The sequence below is a fragment of the Benincasa hispida genome, chromosome 9 (genome assembly GCF_027475165.1).
Source record: "Benincasa hispida cultivar pf3 chromosome 9, pf3_genome.v1.1, whole genome shotgun sequence".
NCBI classification, from domain to species: domain Eukaryota; kingdom Viridiplantae; phylum Streptophyta; class Magnoliopsida; order Cucurbitales; family Cucurbitaceae; genus Benincasa; species Benincasa hispida.
This window is the reverse complement of record NC_143486.1, coordinates 70107830-70127628: the sequence shown is the minus strand read 5'-3', so window position 1 is coordinate 70127628 and position 19799 is coordinate 70107830. Positions and strand designations below refer to the sequence as shown.

Here is a 19799-nt window from a genome sequence, read left to right as displayed (position 1 = left end):
ATATTAAAATGTAATATTGGTGGTTGAATTGAACGAAGGTTGTTGAAGAGAAAGAAGAAAAAGAAACATAGAATAAATATAGAGAAGTGAAGAGTTTAAAACAGAGGGCAATATTGGTACTTCACATGTAAAATGGGTAGAAAAATGGAATAATTGTATGGATAGGAACCCAAATGGAAGTAGCCTCAACTTTTAAAACAAATGATTGTTGGTCTTCTGTTGATGTCATCATCCTGTGAAATTACCAGTGTAACATTTCTTCCTTCTTCATTCTTCCTTTTGTAACCTTTTTTTCTACACCGTTATCGTCTTCTTCTTTAGTTTATTTTTTTGTGTGGTCGTCGTCTTCTTCTTTTACCACTTTTTTTCTGTGTTCATCGTCTTCTTCTTCATTTTCTTCTTCTTGTTCACTTTTGTTCTTCTTCTTCTTTCTTGAATTTTTTTCTTTTCCTTCTTCGTTTTGCAATTTTTTTTCTAAAAAAAAAAATACAATTGTGTCTGATGAGGAACAAGTGAAAGGAGCGAGAAACTAGAGCGAGAAGCGAGAACAAAAAACTTGAGGAAGAAGCGAGAGGAAGAATTTGAACAAAGAAAAAATTATAGTTGTGTCTGATGAGGAACAAGTAAAAGGAGCGAGCAAGAAGTTAAAGCGAGAAGTGAGAGGTAGGAGCAAGAAGGTAAAGCAAGAAGCGAGAGGTAGGAGTGAGAAACGAGAGAAAGAATCTGAATAAAGGAAAAAAATTAAAGAAAAAAGTTGCAGTTATGTTGAACAACAGAAAGGAGCGAGAAGCGAAAAGAAAAAATGAAAATTTGTTTGCACACCAAGGTCTCGTGCACGATCTGAGGACACTAAATTTAAAACTTGGGCAATTTTATATGGACCCTATAAAGAGGCCTTCCGTACAAAAACCCCAAGGGAAAGAAGGAGGGGAAAAAAACTATTGTAAAAGAAAGGACAATTAATATAAGTTGTTGGATGTTGGATTAGTTTGGGCAATTATCCTGAAATGTACAAAATTCTTTTTCTTACCATAGTATGCTTTCCATTCATGGTTTCTCAACAATGCTGATTTTCTTCAATCTCAAATTTGTTGAGGCAACCTCTGCCATGGAAAACCCGAAAAGGAAAAGCATTTGTGTCTACAGGCTTCAAGATTCTTCAATTCCTCAGTCGCATACGTATCTTCTCGATCTCCATTTTCTTTTTAATTTTCTTCTCGGCCTCTGTGTGGAGTTGGAGAATCCGCAGTTTCTACAGTTCCGGAGGTTTCGAATTTGGGTTTTGGTATTTGAGCTTATGATTTGCTGTTCTAAAGTTGATTCCACTATAATTTTGTTCTTTTCCACTTCTACTTTCGCTTACTTTTTCTTTATTGACGCTTGTCGATATCTATGGCTATTGTGTTTTTCCTTTCTCTTCTTTTGGTGTTTCCTTGCACGAGAAGAAATCCGCCATTCCCAAAGCTTTCTAGTTTCGTGCCCTATGTCCTACCATTTTTCTGCATCTAAGTTGCTTGTGAAAATAACTGAACTCATTTTCCAATTTCATCGCTTCAATTGGTTTGTGGTTTCTTTCATGGTTCTTTCTGGGAGTAATTGACAGTGAGTTCAGTGTTGAAATTTGTGGGATTGTTGAAATTTCATCGCTATGGGATTGTTGAAATTTGTGGCCGGTTGGGGATTTTTTCTTGTTCTGTCGCTTTCATCTGCGGCGGTGAGTTCAGTGATCGGAATCGGAGTGAACTGGGGAACTCAGGCCACTCATCCGTTGCCGCCGGCGACGGTGGTGAAGTTGCTGAAGGATAATGGAATTCAGAAGGTTAAGCTTTTTGATGCCGATCCTGTAGTTCTAAAGGCTCTAGGCAAATCGGGGATTGAAGTGATGGTGGGAATTCCAAACGATATGCTCTACAGCTTGGCTAATAGCATCCAATCAGCAGAAAATTGGGTTGCTAAAAACTTGTCTTCTTATATTTCATCTGGCAGTGTGGATATAAGGTAAAGGACAAACGATCAAACAATCTCTCTCTGATTTATCTCTGAACTTTATGTGATGTAATTGAATAAATTTGTCTTTTGTTGGCTGTTTCTCCTGATTTTGCTGCTAGAAACTATGCAATTGGCTTGAGTTTTGTTCCATGGAATGATTGTCTGTTAGAATGCCTTGAATCTGTATTAATATTTATCATGTTTATGTTATTTATGATTTGAACTCTACACCTATTTACGATTTTAACTCTAAGGTTTAGGGTAGTATGCGCTCTAATCTAGAGGATCTATGTAATCTAAATTATTCTTTCTAATAATAAATTATTCTTCTTCTGTCCATAGTCGTAGTTAACATACTGACAATGAATCACGTAAATTTGTATCGATTCTCTATTACTTTATGTTTTCTGGACATCTTTATTTGTTAATTTCTTAACAGTTTCATTGAGATGGAGAATTGTGACTTGATTTTTGTTTGTTTTACAAGGTACGTTGCAGTTGGGAATGAACCGTTTTTGAAAACATTTAATGGAAGCTTTCTAGGAACTACTTTTCCTGCTCTTCAAAATGTCCAAGCCGCCATTGTCAAGGCTGGTTTAAGCAATCGGGTTAAAGTAACAGTGCCTATGAATGCTGATGTTTATCAGAGTCTCACAGGTCTCCCTTCAGGTGGTGACTTTCGCTCTGATATCCATGATCTTATGCTCTCCATTGTCAAGTTCTTGAGTGACAGTGCATCCCCCTTTACTGTCAATATCTACCCTTTCATTAGTCTTTATGAAGATCCCAATTTCCCTATTGACTTTGCCTTCTTTGATGGCTTCTCGTCTGCTTTGAGCGATAATGGTCGAGTCTACGAAAATGTTTTTACTGCCAACTACGATACCCTTGTTTCGTCTTTACAGAAAAATGGCTTCCCTAACATGTCCATAATCGTTGGAGAGATTGGATGGCCAACAGATGGAGACTGGAATGCGAATTTACAGTTTGCCAAGAGATTCAGCCAAGGCTTCATTTCCCACTTTATTTCGGGGCAGGGAACGCCGATGAGGCCTGGTCCTATTGACGTGTACTTGTTTAGTCTTATTGATGAAGATGCCAAGAGCATTCTACCAGGCAATTTTGAGCGGCATTGGGGTCTGTTTTACTACGACGGTCGGCCTAAATACATGCTTCAAATGGCAAACGGCACGAATGGTTTAGTACCTGCATCAAATGTCAAGTATCTGGCAAAACAATGGTGTGTCCTTGCACCATCAGCCAGCATTGACGATCCACAAATTGCCCCAAGTGTTAGCTACGCTTGTGAAAATGGCGATTGCACGAGCCTCGGCCTCGGGACTTCATGTGGGGCTCTGGATGCTCGGCAAAACATCTCGTATGCATTCAACTCCTACTACCAGATAAAGAATCAGTTGGCAAGTGCCTGTAAGTTTCCACATCTTTCAGTTATCACAACTCAAGATCCATCAGTTGGAAGCTGTAAGTTCATTGTGATGACTCAGCCTTCTGAAGTTGCTGTGAATGAAAAATCAGAGGCTCCGAGTCATTCTGCTGGATCATTGTTGCTGTTTCTTTGTTCGTTCATTCTGGCAATTCTGTGATAAACAAAACAAAACTACAGAGATTCCTCCATCTCTAAACACGTTTATGCAGGTTGGAGTGAACTCTGACCACTCAAAATTTGTAAGTTTATATTTTAAGTTGTAATTTTACATTGAAAAAGAATAGTCCACCTTTTAAAAATATATTAGTTATTTAAATAGTCAATCGACATTTTTTGTTAAAAAAAAAGTTAAAATGTGCTTAGATCTAAGTAACATGGCCTTCCACCTTAGAGGTTGATGATTCGATCTCCATCCCACAACTAGTGTACTAAAAAAAGTTTGTTCAAACAAAATTTTAAGATCCCTTTATATTTAACAGTGATTTGAATCTCTCACCTCTCGGTGAATGATATAACCAGCTCACTTCTCGGTGGATGATATAGGTTATATGTCTTTTTTTATGCATTAGTCAAAGTTATATAAATATTTTTGTATAAACCTATTTTATTTTAATTAAGCCCTCTTTGGCGGCTTTTGCAAGTAAAAAAGTGATTATATGAAGATTTTAATTGCGTTCAGAAAAACAAATTATTTATTAATCTTTCCGGACTTTGTAATTTAATCTAACATTGAAAACTTATTAGATGCATCTTTTAGATTTTAGTGTTCCTAAATATTTGTTACATTCCCCGAACGTTTATCCATTTCAAATTTATCGTTCTATGTTAATTTATTTTCACATCTATTTCAGATTTTTATTAGTTCAATTTCTTAGAAAAATTATTTTTTTAAAAAAAATTATCAAACAACTTAGATTAAACAAAAATAGTAGCAATTCAAATCATATATATTTTCAAATAATCATATTATAATATATTATAAATAAATATCAATCTAAAACATAATTGAAATAATATTCTACTTTACTCCATATAATTAAGGTCTCGTTTAATAATCATCTCCTCTTTTATTTTTGTTTTTTAAAATTAAACTTATTTCCTCTCAATTTTTTACCCTGATTTGCATCTTTATCAAGTACAATAGTTTGATTCTTAGCTAAATTCAAAAAATAAATAAATAAATAAATAAAGAGCTACTTTTTTTAGTTTTCAAAGTCTGGCTTTGTTTTTTAAAACGCCGGTAAAAAGTAGATAACTAAAGAATAAATTTGGAAAGTGAAAGTAATGTCTATAGGCTTAATTTTTTTTAAAAAAAAAAAAAACAAAAACAAAAACTAACATCTAAATGGTTATCAAACTGGGCCTAGATTAAACAAATTTGGTATTAATTTACCGAACATTTCTTCTCACAACTACTTTTTTAAAAGTATAGGCACCGATATTTTGGGTGTGTTTGGAATGTATTTTTAAGTATTTGAATTAAAAAATAAATCATTTTGGAAAAAATTATAGTGCTTAGCAACCACTTAAAATAGCTTTTGAAGTGTATTTTCAACAATTTTTGTTAAATAAAAATGTGTTTTTTGAAAAACACTTTTTTCTCATGTCAATCCAAATGGGTTCTTAATTTAAAAATTGCATAAATTCCAAACTCAACTACAATGAGTCTAAATAATTTTACATTGTTTTTTTATAAATAATTAAGTTGTGTGGAAAAATTAGCGAAAATTGAGTTGACTTGAGCTCCGTTTGGGATTGCATTTGCAATAATAAAAAATAATTATTAGACATTCTTAATTACCTACGTTATTTGGTAAAATGGATTATTTATTAATCTATCAAAATCACTTTTTAAATTTTAATTAAGTGCAAAAACTAATAGACACTAGCTTTTAGATTTAACTTCTAAAAATTTTGCTAACTTTTTAACCATTGAAATAAATATATTATAATAATATCCTTTCACTTAGTCATATATATTCTCAAATGTTAATGGATTCATTTTTAGAACTTTTATCAAATAATTTAGATTAAATACAATTAGTTGAAATTTAAATCATATACATATACAAATTTAAATAAATTATAAATTAATTATCTATAAAAAATAATTGAAATAATAAATTTAGTTTGGTCCATATAACTAAACTAATATTTTTAATTTAAAATTAAAATTTATCCAACACTATTTTACTCCTTTTCAGATTCTTTTAAAAGCTATTATTGCGATCAGTCGTTTTAAAAGCTACAGTATTTATGTTGTCATTCTTTTTTTCCATATATTTTGTATTATAATTTATTGATGTCCCTTCATAGATTTGCTAATGGGCTTGAGGACACACACTATTGGGCCAAACTCGTAGGCCCAATAGAAAACAGGCTTTGTAACGGGAAGGGAGTTTCGGCAGTAATTTTGAGGAACATTTGAAATCCATATTTCTCCTATTCACGCTTTTTTTTTTTTTTTTTTTTTTTTTTGGCACCATAATGCACCAAAAACCAACGGCTAATTCCTTCCTTCTTTCCTCTCTCTTTCCCACTGCGGCTGAAAACAAACGCAGCTACTGTACGTATCTTTCAAAAACATTCCCAATTAGACGAACCTATTCAAACATTAAACCCTACATCCATAATTATCGCCTACTGATCATTTTAAGCAAAAACTCACATAATTATTGAACTAAAAAGATGATAGATTAGATTCCATCAATATAAAGAAGATTTATTTTTTTTTTTTATAGAAATTGATAAAAATTTATCAATGTTTATCAATTTTTTTTTCTTTCCATTACTTCGATTGTTATTTTATATATATATTCAAGTTGAACTTGTAAATTGCCTATGTTTACAATACCCGAAGGATTGAAAGTTGAAGATCAATTCGTCGTCATTTTGACTTGCAAGATGTTAAAGAAGGCGTCAAAGAAAGTCAGGCGATGAATTCTGAAAAACCAAATCACATGCAATGCAATTCACTGACCATGATTACAATGCAATATTTTCTTCATACACAAATACAACAACAATACAAACACCAACAAATAGAATGATGGGAGAACGAAGAGGTAGAATACAAGAAGATATCAACCAAATAAAGAAGAGAAAAAATGTGCGATGTTGCCAACTTCCCGATGCAAGGGAGGCTGCAGAACTATGCCGTCTTCCCCATCGCTCGAGAATGACGTGTGTGGCTCGAAGGTTCTGAAGGAGTCTAGCATGGAAATGGGAGATCAAGTAGCTGAAGATGGAGACAATTCAGAGCTGCAGATGATGGAAATGTGGCTTTCATATCCACATCCTTATCCTTAGCCTCTGGTCTGTCTGGTGTTGTAAGACTTACAATTCAAGCACTTTTGAGCCACAACATGATACTGCACCTTTGACGTCTTACTGCAATCGTTGCAAAGAATCCAGACCTGTTCGTTCAAAGTATGCAGCTTTTTAATAGGATCAAAAGCTCACACAGATGAGTTACAATATATTCGTATAATTTAGGGCATAGGACATGTTTGAGAATGACTTTAAAATGGTAAAAAACATTGAGATACACATTTACTCACTCAAAATCAATTCAATGTTTCATTGTACACTTTTAAATGCATATTTTATAGCATTAAAATTGATTTTGGATGATAAAAACATTTTTAAAGTGATTTTAAAAATAACAAAATCACCTCAAACATGCCATTAACCTCCCACCGACATGTGCATGCTTTAAAGGTCATTTCTTTTAAAAACTCAAGGACATTGATGTCCTGTTCAAGTAAGGTCGTCCCTTATTTTGGTTTAAAAACTCCATAACAATAGACATTTGAACACGAGGACTTTCTAGTTTCTACTGTGATAATGTTGAACTACCAATAAACACCTCCAGCAGATATGCTATAATATATGATCTATTACCTAGCAATGAAATGAGAGTGAAAAGTAAAAGTAAGTGGGGTGGGAGCTTTACCATTTTATTTTGGTATGGTTCTGGAATGGGCGTAGCTGCAATTTCCATGTCGAATTTTTCCCACACCTTGGACATATCACAGACGGATTTGGAGCAGAGAGGGCAAGCATATCTGTAGCAGAATCAATGTAATTAGGAAACAGAGTTCTTGTATTCATTTCACAAGAAACCAAGTTCCACAAGTAAACAAGAACTCTGTATGAACACTTACTGAAAGTGATCTCTCATCTCCTTCAAGCAATTTTGATGGATGGTGTGTCCACATGGCATTACTGTAACATCGTTTGTCGAATCGAATAGGTACTGCAAGCCATTTGTTAAAGATGCACATCATTACATAGTGATGGCTAAGAATAGATAGCAAATGAATAAGGGAAATGAGGGGAAAGTTTTACCTCAAAGCAAACAGGACAGTCATGGTGCATTGCCCCTTCAACGCAGGGATGGCTGTTTTTTAAAAGAACTGAATAGCAGCAACCTTCATGACAAAGAAAATATAAAAATCAGCAAACAATTGATACAATTTTAATCACACTGTATGACAAGAGAGACTAACAATTTAGCAAGATGAATCAGAAAATTATGTATGACTTACCACACTTATGGCAGTGGAAAAAGTTCTCACGTCCCCCAATTCTGTCAAAAATGTTCATAATGGCATCAAGTAAGTGTGGGAACAGAGATAAAACTCCAACGAAAACACATACAATACAAGTAGTTTTGGTTTTTATGTAAATAATAACATATGGAAATAGAGTAATAATTTTCAAATAAGATAAATGGATTCAGATATATCATACCTACAAATTCCACACCCATTACAGTGATATTGCTTCTTAGATGTCTGCAAGAAAGGAAACAAAAACCATAAGTGACTAAATTGACTAAATTGTTTGTGCATAAAAAATGAGAGGTGAATTGGTGACAAAATGGAAAACTAAGTGGATGCCTTGAACTCACATCATCATCAAACAGCTTGCAAGTCTCGCAGAAATATTTCCCAAAACACACACCACAGTTGATACATTCTTGGCGAACCTGTCAAATCAGAAACCAACAAAACTGTGAATTTAGAGCTTGTGAGCATGAAATTACTAATCATTCATACAAAAATAGTAAGATTAAGCACACACCTCCTGTTCAGTTCCACAGAGCGAGCATATAACCTGAGAAAACAAAATTCTAGGTAAATTTGAAGAGATACTCAACTAGAAAATTTCTGAATAGGTGAAGAGGTTAAAAGAAGATGGGTGAGTAACCAGTGGGCAAATTTACCTGGTTGACTTCATGGCGTGGCATCTCATGTCTTTCTTTCTGATCAACACAAATACTGTTCTGTACGAAGGAACAAGAAAGAGGATTTGTAGTCAGTATATGATGGCTCAGGACCACAAACATTCTATAATGAAGCTCAAAATGAAGTTCCTTGCCTTTATTTCATTATGGCAATGACGGCAATCAAAGATTTCATTACAACAGGGCGCTCTGATACGGCACCTTCGCCTATAATGTGCACATCTGCAAAATGACAAGTTCTGTGTTTATGAAATGAATAAGAAAGACCTGAAAAAGGGTTAGAGAGAAAACTCTCAAGGACTTTACCCATGTTCCATGTATTCCCTCTCCAATAACTCTTGGGGTTCATTTGATTTTTCAAAGGGCAAGGCCTGAGAATCAAACTGCTCAGTGTACACAGTTCTCATCTCCTTTCCTCTGCATGTCATATGTTGATTTTCTTCTGTCCCAATTTGTTGAGGCTTGGAGTAAGTTGCAACCTCTGCCATGGAAAAATAATATCCTCCAATGCAGGACAATGGTTGAATCTGGATAGAAGCTTAAAGCACCTGCATATAGGAAGGACTTTAGCAATCATCCTAAAGCCAGAAAAGGCATGTTATTCACCGTCAAACAGGCCATGACACTGTTGCTTTCTTCTATACAGCTGCAGACCACAGCACATCAGCAACAAATAATCCAAGAAACGTTGTACAGCTCCAATCATCACAACTCCAAGAGGAGAGTTCAGTTCATCCAAAAAAGAAGAGTTATAGGAGACCCATATAATAACTACAATGCAGCACTGGGGGACTCCAGAGCCTCCAGCTTTGAATAGTGACCATTTGCACATCATGATCACTTGATTTGTTGAAGACTCCGGATGCAATTCCCACTAAACTGGGTCAAACATGGATGCATCAACCTATGGTAAAAGCAACACATACCCAATCAAATGTGTTCCACAAATAACAAAAAAGAAAAAAGGGCAAAATATTTAGTAGTTCTACTGGCTTAATTGTCCAAAAGGACCAGCCTACCTCAAATTGAATCTCTGCATTCAGTTTCCTTCGAGAACCCAACTTACCCATCTATTATTCTCTCCCTGAAAGCCAATAAATTTTCCTTCATCACATGGTATTTTGCATTCATCCGGTTCCTTCATTTCCATAATACTGAGAACCAAACCAAAAAGAAAGCCATTTTCCCAGATTAGCAAAAAGGATTTTACAACTCTTCTTGAAGGCAGTCATAGCCAGCAACGACCTGAGTAATGAAAGTTGTTCCAGAGGGCAAGGTGCAAGAGGAAGCAAAAGGTTTATTGGTGGGAGAAGGAAAACTGAACTTTTAGGGTGAATGGCACAATCTGCGTAGCTGATCTTACAACTGGAGGAATAGATTATGTACTCAAGGTTATCCAGTCAACTAAATAACTAAATATAACTCTCATAACTGCACCTACAGCTCTTGCAATCTCGCTATCAAAGAACCACCTAGAATCCTTATGGTCACTGAGAGTCTGAAGATAATCAAGACTTCATCGGGAACAGGTTTAAGAAGCAAAAACATGTCCGGAACACCAAAGATGCTGCCAAGACTCCAATTTTAGAAAGAGTCGCAGAGAAGAATCCAACATCTAACACCACCCAAAAGCATCCATCTAAACTTTATTTGTAATTATTCATAATAATTCTTCCAAGTCTGAAGCAAAGAGCTTAAGTACTTTGATCAGACGATGTGGCTACCATCAGCTCCCTACTGCTCCTCATAATTTAAATCTTTTTAATTAAAAATAAGTAAGTAAAATTATTCTAGGTTATATCACAAACTCCGCAATTATATCCAGTGTTATGAAGGTGGCTAGGGTTTTCACAAGGTATCACCAGTGACCAAGTTAAGAGAAAGCCATAGAATTTGGTAAAGAACATCTAAATAAATAAACCACAACGTGTTGCCTCGTCTGGACATCATCTCGTGAACTCGAGTAGTAGACCCCATGATTCTGTACAATTATCAAACAAAAAACCCCCCATTTTCATGTTTAATGTTTAATTTAAAGCACCAATGGCAGGGTCAATGTTAAAATGTCACCACTGAAACGAAAATTTCTCTGATCTAACTTAACCACACAGAGTTTTGTTCCTGGCTTCACTCACATATGCAAGCAGCGCATGGGGCAGGGGTGTTCATATTCACATTCCCAATCGTCAAATCATGTGACAATCCATTTCGATTGAAACTCAATATCCTAGGAACAGCTTCCATGAATCTATACTACGTAGCAGTAAGCTTTAACAAACGTGTCTTTTGTTATTGGGTTGAGAGGCCCAAGCGGAAACTCATAAAGGCCACAGAATGGATACGATCTCCTAGCTAAGAAGACATGCATCTTAAAGATAATACTTCAAATGGAAGACGAATTCAAGGCCTCAAAATTATGATCAAGAATATAACATTTATTCATGAGCGTCACTCCGTTCAACAATTTAAAAGAACGGTCACCAAAGTCTTCAATAATGCAGGAGGCAGGGAATTTTTACAGACATCTATCTAGCTCTTGGTTTCTATAAACAAAACCCTAACCTACAAGCATTTCAACACACAACCAAAACGTATACGACACATACAACAACTTCATCACACCAAGATGCATCAATCAAATCAAAACACCGCTCAATCAATATCTAGCACTGCAAAAGAAATCTAAGACAAGCCAATAGAACAATCATCACCCAGACCAATAAATAGCAAATTACCAAACGGCCTAGAACACACCAGAAAGAAAACTTCAAACGAAAATTTCGACTTTATTAATCACAAGGGGAAAAAAACATAGAAAATTTGGGACCATATACCTCCACAATTGTAGTTGCAGATGGAACAAGAACACAATCGAGAACCACTCACAACAAGTTGAACTAAACCAGAAGGTATAAGATCCCAAATCTCTATCTACTATTCCGAGATGACAAAAATGTCAAAGAAACCAAACAATAAAATTGAAATCAGAGGCAAATGCACATCACATTGCCTAAGAAAATAAGAGAAATCAAACTAAGAACCAACCATACCACCAAAAGATTATCAAAAACAAGAATTACGAACTACAGAAAACTTTCTTAATAGAATAACGAACTTCGTTCAGTCAGCGAACACGCAAGCTTGCGGCGGCGGCGAACCCGAATCCCAAAAAGAAACCCAACTGAAAAATCGGAGCTTCTGAACAGCTGAGAAACTCGATGAATTTGAGAGGAGAATCTGAATGTGTGAGGTACAGTTCGAATCGGATCGGTATTTATAGCAACGGCGATGGCGCGGTTTCCAGAGGCTTCGCAACGCGCGTTTCTCAATGAACGAAAGCGATGCCGTGGAGTTTCGAATGTCGCCATCGCTTATGGGCTTATGGCTAAGGTGTTAAATTCCGGTTCTGCCCCTCGGCTTTGAAATATCTTCAATAGTACACTTTTAGATTTTTTTTTAAAAAAAAAAAAAAGAAAAAAAGAAAAAAAAAAGTAATATGTGTGATTCAAGGATCAAACTTTTAATCTCCGGTTGATGGGTTATTTCAATTAAATTATTTTTGTTGACTTGCACTTACAAATTATATCGATCATTTTAATTAAAATAATTATTTAATTGTAAATTTAAAAAATATTTTAGATCAGAAGGGAAGTTGTAAAATAAAAATTTGTTCAGTTGTGAAATTCACAACGAACGACATTGATAAACTATGAAATAGTTGTTTACATGCCTCCCTTCCAACCCAACTTTTTAAGCCAAATATTGCCTTAGTCGTACGTTTGTAGTTTTTGTCTGGAATTGTACTAAAATTTTAATTTTGTGTTTAATATTGTATCAAGTACATCTCATATAAATTCAAAATTTTTTGTAATCATTCCTTCTTTTTTTTTTTTTTTTTTTAATTAAGCTCATTTCCTATCATTTTTTTATAATGTATTTGCATGAGTTGAATTTTAACCAAATTTTAAAAAACAAAACAAAATTTTTAAAAACTTTTTTTAAAAAAATTTGGCTTTGTTTTTAAAATTAATAATAAAAATTAGATAACAAATTTAAGATTTTTAGAGATAGAAAGAGCATTTACATTCTTAATTCTAAATATAAACAACCAAAAACTAAATGATTACAAGGTCTTAAAAATTATATTTTTATTCAAAAATTAATTAATCAATTAAATGTAAATTTAAGTTTTATGATTAAATAAATTCTTAAATTTAGATTTCCGATCTTGTGCATTCAAGATTTGTAATTTTGAGAGTTTTAGGCCCCATTTGGTAATCATTTGATTTTGTGTTTTTTTAAAAAAAAAAAGAAGTCTATTTCATCACATTTTTTATAATGATTTGCATCTTTTTTAAATATAATGGTTGAATTCTCAACCAAATTCCAAAAAATAAAAACAACTTTTTGAAAGCTATTTTTTGTCGTTCTCGAAATTTGGCTTAGTTTTTTTATAAAATAGATAACAAATAAAGAATTTTTAAGGTGAAAGTAGTGTTTATAGACTTAGTTTTAAAAAAATAAAAACAAAAAACAAAATGATTACCAAACTGTGAGTTAAGTTTTAAATTTTGGGAATAAATTTGTAATCTAATTAAAAAAAAAAAAGAAAAGAAAAACAAATTCCCTTTTAGAATTTTTTTAGCTGTATTTTTCTTTTGGACCAAAATTTATAGGTGTGTTTGTATATGTGTCGGTGTTTTTTGGACCAAATTTTATAGCTGTAAAGAACAAAAGCTATATATTTCAAAGATTCTGATGCTTCTGCAGCAATGCAATTCCTTTATTTGACACTAATTTTACGCATTTCTAAAGAATTTTTATTTATTAAAAAAGAAATAAAGTCCGTCCTATATATAAATATATAATTTTTCAAATACATAAAAATGTTTATAATTTCATAGAAATAATATAATATAAATAGTATCTTCCTTTTCACATCTACGGTTGATGAAATTTCTTTTTATAATTTCCGAGGTATGATTTTAGTAAACAAAAAAAAAAATCAATTGAATATTCCAACGAAATATACGCAATATTATGAAAAATGAAGTTGATAAAAACACTGATGGTTTTTTTTTATTATTAAAAATCACTTTTAGTCACTTTTATAGTAATAATTTAGTCTCTTAACTTTGATAACGTTTTGATTTTTATACTTTCAGCTATGTAACTATTTAATCTTTGAACTCTACTATGTAACAATCTAGTCTTTTAAAATTTGTAGCAATTTGGTCCCTATTGTGTAAATTAATGTTAACGTTTAATAAAATTTTAGAACATAAATAAACAGTTGAACTAGTTAGAAACTTAATATTTTTACAAAATACAAAGTTCACATCATAAAACACTAAAATTGACATCTAATTTTGATGAATTTTTTTACATTAGGGACCAAATTGTTACAATTTTGAAAGTACAATTACTAAATTGTTACGTACTAAAGTTTAGATTAAATATTACAAAATTGAAAAATATAGAGACTAAATCGTTACAAATCAAAATTTAAGGACTAAAGTGTTAAGACCAAAAGTGTTTTTAATAAGCTGAAAATTTCTTAATTATTATGACCGTTGATTATTCTGCTTGGTTTTTTTTTTCGAAGAAGATCTAATTTTCCAACTTTGATAAATTATTCAAATTTGGCGGAAGATTCTAAAATTATCTTTTTTGAAAATAAATAACTTTGAAAAATATGAATAGTACAATCAAAAAAGTACGAAAGGTTTTCTTTTTTTGGGAAAATGAAATTCCTAATTTGAACATATATGTAACAAATTGAAAATATACGGTATTTTTTTCTAGAAAAAAAACTTTTTAGTCTCTAGGTCTTAAATATAGTTTTTAATCGGTCCATAAATTTCAAAATATTACAAAATTGACCTCGTTTGGTAACCATTTGATTTTTTTATTTTTTTTAAAAAAAATTAAGTTTGTTTCATCTACATTTCTTATCATAATTTGCATATTTTGTAAGTACAATGATTAAATTCTTAGCCAAATTCAAAAAACAAAAACGATTTTTTGAAAGCTACTTTTTTTAGTTCTCAAAACATGGCTTAGTTTTTTAAATCATTGGTGAAAAGTAGATTACAAACAAATAAATTTGGAAGTAGAAATAGTATTCATAGGCTTAATTTTCAAAAACAAAGTGGTGACTAAACGAGACATTAGTTATTAAGTTTTGAGTTCAATTTTAATTTAGTTCTTAAGTTTCAAAATATTACAATCTTACACTTAAAATCTGAGTTTTATTTTAGTTTAGCTCCTAGATTTCAAGATTTTCGATTTTAAACCTCAATTCTTCATCAAATATTTTCTTTCAATAATTGACGTCAATATCTCTTATTTAATTTAAAATAATTATGAAATGAAATTTAAAAGTGATTAAATTAAATAGTAAAACTTAATTAATTATAATTATTTTAAATTTATTGACATGCATTAACACTACCGATAGAAAATTAGTATTTAGTAAAAAATATCAAGGTTAAAAATATAAATCTCAATATATAGGAACCAAATTGAAATAAAATTCAAATATCAATAACAAAATTGTAACATTTTGAAATCCATAAACTAAATTGAAATTAAACTCAAAACTTATAGATTAAATATGTAATATTTTAAAATTTAAGGGTCAAATAGAAATTAGAAAAAAAAAAAAAACTACGGATAAAAAAATATTATTTTCCATTAATTTATTCAATACAAATTCTTACAAAAGGCATATGAATATAGAAAATGGGTTTTGATGATGCTAACTTAGCAGTTACCACACGATTTCAATTAGAACATTATTATAATGTCTCATACTTATCGAATTAGAACACTTTAATGTTATTTTTAAAAATTAAATCTTAGTTGAACAAACAATTTTAATACCATCTACTCTTTAATTTAACAAGCAATCTGAAGAACACTATTCATTAAACCACCACACTTCTTATAAATATTTTAAAAATCATCTTGTATTTATTTTATTTTCAAACTAACCCTAAATTCACTATTTCAAAAATTATGAGAAAGGTTATTTAAACATAGCTTCAATTACAAACTCGATCATTGAATTTCTAAGATGGTATGTATAACGTTTCTCAACTTTAAAAAATATTTGTAAGTCCATAAACTTTTAATTTTGTGTCTTATCGATACTCAAATTTTGAGTAAATTTAATAAGTTGTATTTTTAAAATTTTTTTGTGTCAAATAGTTTTTTTTTAAGAAAAAATATTCTATTAAGAACAAAAATTAAAAATGTTATTATATTAAAAACTAATAAAGTAAAATAAAAAATTAAATTCTAAAGGTCTATTAAACATTTTTAAAGTTTGAAAACTTTAAAAAGTTTAAAGTATGAATAATAATAATATCAACAATTCAACTCAACATATTATGTTAGATAAGACACCAATTATCATCTCATCAATGTTTTAAATATTAACTATATTGATTGTTTGGAGTAAAAAAAAATAGAATTATTATTAAATGAAATTAGGGAAAAGTATCAATTCATACTTCTAAATTTTAGAATTGTGGCAATTTAAATTATGAACAAATATATTATGTATTTAAACCCTAAAATTTTTCAAGTGTATCAATCTATAACGTCGGTATTATAATTTGTTTGGATAAAGATAATGCAACCTATAATTTTATCAATGAGACTCCAACTTTCAATTTTTATAAGTTAATCGATTTAGACTTTCAAGTAAATTTTTTCTTTAACTCGTACCTACATTAATTCTAATCATTTATTTTGTGAACTCAAGATTCGAAGAAGTCTGCACGTGTGTAAAAAATGATGCATAGAGAATTTCTAAATATAATCTTAAAAATGATTCACTCGTTATGATTTAAAAGTTTAACGGATAGAATTATAAGGGCGTGTTTGGAAATGATTTTAAAATTGTTAAAATTACTTTGTCATTTTTAATGTCACTGTAAAAACATGTTTCTAATGATTCAAAATCAATGTTGATGATATGAAAGTTGTATTTAATAACGCAAAATTAAATATTAAATTACTTTTGAATATCTAAATTAAAAGCATATTTCATAATAAATTTAAACTTAATAAAAATGATTTTAACCCTTATAAAATTACTCCAAAACATACACTAAATCACACACAATATTTTGAAAACGAAATCTAATGAATAGTGTAGATAAATACATTTAGGAGCTGTTTGGAGGCCAAACATAGGATGGTATATTCCTGCATCCTATATTATCTCAGTGTTTGGAGGCCCATTATATTTTAATTGTTTATGGGCCCATTTTCGGGATGTGTTTCATATCTCACTGTCATTTTCCTTTCATGTATCGTATTTCATCTTAGTGCTTGAACATCTTGATCATACTCGATCATGCTTTATCATATTCGATCATACTTGAACACACACTCGATCATGCTTGAACATCTCAATCATTCATACTCGATCATGGTTGATCATACTCGATTGTTCATACTCGATCATACTTGCACATTTTGCACGTTTTCAATATTAGGCATTATTAGTTACCTCATTTATTAAACTGTCCACCAACTTTAGTAATGACTGTTCTAATTGTTTGGTGATTTTATTAATGATTGTTCTGATTGTTTGTTGATTTTATCTCACTTGCGTCTTTTCACTACCCATTCAACCACTTCATTAATGACTGAACCAATTTATTAATTGGATTTGAATTCATTCATGATGTAAACTTAATATTCGGATGTTGGTCACACTTTTTTTTTTTTTAATATTTGTTGGGGTTGTTATTAATATTCAACAACCATCCTTTTCCCTTTACTTTTCCTATATAACAACATTGGTCATTCTCTGTTTGCTGAGAGCCTCCACTGTCCAATATTTATTTTGTCAATCCGGTGAGTCGTTTAACTTTGGTTTCTCCTTCTCTATTTTCTAATGTTTGGTTCTGTTATTTCCATATTATTAAATTTCTAACTTTTGGTTGTTTGGTGGTTGTAGGATGTCTCATTGTGTTTTGATCCGACAACCCGTGGACTCCATCCATATCGTTCTTCATATAAGTAACATAGGTACTTCTCTATTCGAACTAGTTCTCTTCCTACATTATAAGTATTTCTAGATTTTTTTTCTAACTTATTTTCATTGTTTTGTTATGCAACCCAAACTAATACGGAATATTCAATTAGTTTGAGGTTGGTGTGTTATTTTTTCTGTATTCTCCTATATTCCATTTCAGTTGTATTTTTTTTGTGTTATTAATTTTTGCGTGTTACTTATACAATGGATATATTACACAGACTGTTTGACATTTTTTAGTGTTATTAATTTTTTTAAAAAAATTATGAGTATTTGCATTGTTTTCATTTATTTTTAATGTTTACATGCTTCTTAATATTGAAGTTACCTAAGTTACCTTCTAAAAGTATGAGATTTTTATTTTTGGAAGATTGAACAATAAAAATATAGCTTAATTAATTAATAAATATAAATATATTACTTAGACTTAATAAATTTCAGAAATTAATATAATTATTTTTAATTATTTTAATATAAATTATCAATGTAATAATTTTTAATTATTTTAATATAAAATTGAACTGTATATCATATCATGAGATTGGAAAGAATAAAAAAAATGCAATCAATGTTTTATTCCAAATATGATGGATACAATAATTGGATTATAAGATTTTTTTTAAAAAATAGTGTTCATACAAGAAAATTATTATAAAGTACAAAAACCGAACCAGATAGTACTGACATAACAACTCTGCACATCCAAATACAAACATTTCAATTCAAACATAACAACTCTACGCACCCAAACACAGACATATGAACTCAAATACAATAACTCTACACACCCAAACACAGACATAACAACTCTGTACATCCAACATACTTCATAACTCTCTACATTTTATATCATCCCAACGCTCCAATATAGTCCTTTTCATATATTCAAAATCTATTTAATATGAATTTTTTTTTAGCAAAAAGAAAATCAACGGTTAAGAGAAGAAAAAACAAAAGAAGTGAGGGCCAAAGAGAGAGAATCTATGGAAATAAAAATGTAGATGAGTAGATTACAGTTGTTAATATAATTTCTTTTTTCTTTCTTTTTTTTCTTTTCACAAATTCTAAATTGTCGGTGATCTTCAAGCGTGTTTGATTCCAGAAGCCAAAGACCGGGTCAAAGAGATTCAGTGTTTGACGGTCCTGATTTAAAGTGACGTGTGAAGCGGGAAAGTGAAGCGTCGTTTTGCGTGCCACGTGTCAAAGTGAAGTTAGAAAACATTTGACGTGGAGGGATAAACGTGAATATAATAATATAATAACAAACAGTAATAATATAAGAATAAAATTAATAAAGTGTGTTTGGATAAGCGTTTCGATGTGTTTTATTTTTTATTTTTTTTAAATAAGAGAATTTTAAAAAGTAAAATTTAATTCTCTTTGATAAAAGTTGATAGAAATCTATCAATATTTATCTATTTATTTTTTAAAAATTATTTTAAATATTTAAAATGGTTAAAAATATTTATAAATATAATAAAATATTATAATTTATCAATGATAAATATTGATATACCACCATCATCTATAATGAATAGATAATGATATTTGGTTATATTTATAAATATTTTGATTTATTTTATTATATTTGAATTATTATTTTTTTTTTTAACAAGCAATATTGATGCTTATCAGAAGAGACAAGGTAGAAAAGAAAGGGATGGGGATGGGACTCTACTTTGCCACGTCCATATTCGTTTTCTTTTCCCTTTTCTTTTCGTTCGTCAAAATCGATGATTCAAAATTTAATAATTCATAAATATAGTTATATGGTCCATACGTCAAGTTTAGTATAATCGAGCGGATTAAATTATTATAATTTTGATTAAAAGATTAAGAGATAATTAAGTTCACACTCTCATGTACATTTGAATTGAAAATTATTTTTTTAAAAAAAATAAACCAAATCTATATGATCTAGATAATTTGTACTTGATTTTCTTTTCTTGATGATTTCTTATACTTCCAATTTTAATTAATTTATATCATATGGCTAATTTACAAGATATTAATGAATAACAAGATATTTATTAAGAAGAAAATAAACCTTTTTAAAT

General features: G+C 30.7%; 2 protein-coding genes across 4 annotated transcripts; one reads left to right on the top strand and one right to left on the bottom strand.

Annotated features, from left to right (window-relative positions):
- Nucleotides 1–761: 761 nt before the first annotated feature.
- On the top strand, nucleotides 762–3759 carry LOC120086260 (O-Glycosyl hydrolases family 17 protein). The gene is made up of 2 exons (XM_039042807.2): nucleotides 762–1998; nucleotides 2477–3759. Exons 1-2 carry the CDS (start codon nucleotides 1649–1651, stop codon nucleotides 3591–3593), a joined length of 1467 nt encoding a protein of 488 aa, XP_038898735.1. The 5' UTR covers nucleotides 762–1648; the 3' UTR covers nucleotides 3594–3759.
- Nucleotides 3760–6377: 2618 nt separating this feature from the next.
- LOC120086224 (CHY-type/CTCHY-type/RING-type Zinc finger protein) lies at nucleotides 6378–12040 on the bottom strand. 3 transcript variants are annotated; one of them, XM_039042768.2, is made up of 13 exons: nucleotides 9933–12035; nucleotides 9707–9841; nucleotides 8994–9591; nucleotides 8822–8909; nucleotides 8667–8726; nucleotides 8525–8557; nucleotides 8352–8429; nucleotides 8192–8235; nucleotides 7987–8027; nucleotides 7787–7869; nucleotides 7603–7694; nucleotides 7392–7503; nucleotides 6378–6852 (listed from the first exon to the last, which is right to left on the bottom strand). In XM_039042768.2, exons 3-13 carry the CDS (start codon nucleotides 9173–9175, stop codon nucleotides 6742–6744), a joined length of 924 nt encoding a protein of 307 aa, XP_038898696.1. In that variant the 5' UTR covers nucleotides 9176–9591; nucleotides 9707–9841; nucleotides 9933–12035; the 3' UTR covers nucleotides 6378–6741. The 3 variants fall into 3 exon arrangements, with proteins under 3 accessions (XP_038898696.1, XP_090173479.1, XP_038898697.1); XM_090317353.1 differs by having other exon boundaries at nucleotides 11803–12033; XM_039042769.2 differs by lacking the exon at nucleotides 9707–9841 and having other exon boundaries at nucleotides 8994–9235; nucleotides 11803–12040.
- Nucleotides 12041–19799: the final 7759 nt, after the last annotated feature.

Excerpts from the sequence above, each read along its gene's own strand:
- LOC120086260 (XM_039042807.2), top strand. The coding sequence starts at position 1,649 with ATGGGATTGTTGAAATTTGTGGCCGGTTGGGGATTTTTTCTTGTTCTG. Across the intron at positions 1,999-2,476 it reads TCTGGCAGTGTGGATATAAG|GTACGTTGCAGTTGGGAATG; the intron begins GTAAAGGACAAA and ends TTGTTTTACAAG.
- LOC120086224 (XM_039042769.2), bottom strand. The coding sequence starts at position 9,175 with ATGGCAGAGGTTGCAACTTACTCCAAGCCTCAACAAATTGGGACAGAA. Across the intron at positions 8,028-8,191 it reads AATGGGTGTGGAATTTGTAG|AATTGGGGGACGTGAGAACT; the intron begins GTATGATATATC and ends CATTTTTGACAG. Across the intron at positions 7,695-7,786 it reads ACTGTCCTGTTTGCTTTGAG|TACCTATTCGATTCGACAAA; the intron begins GTAAAACTTTCC and ends AATGGCTTGCAG.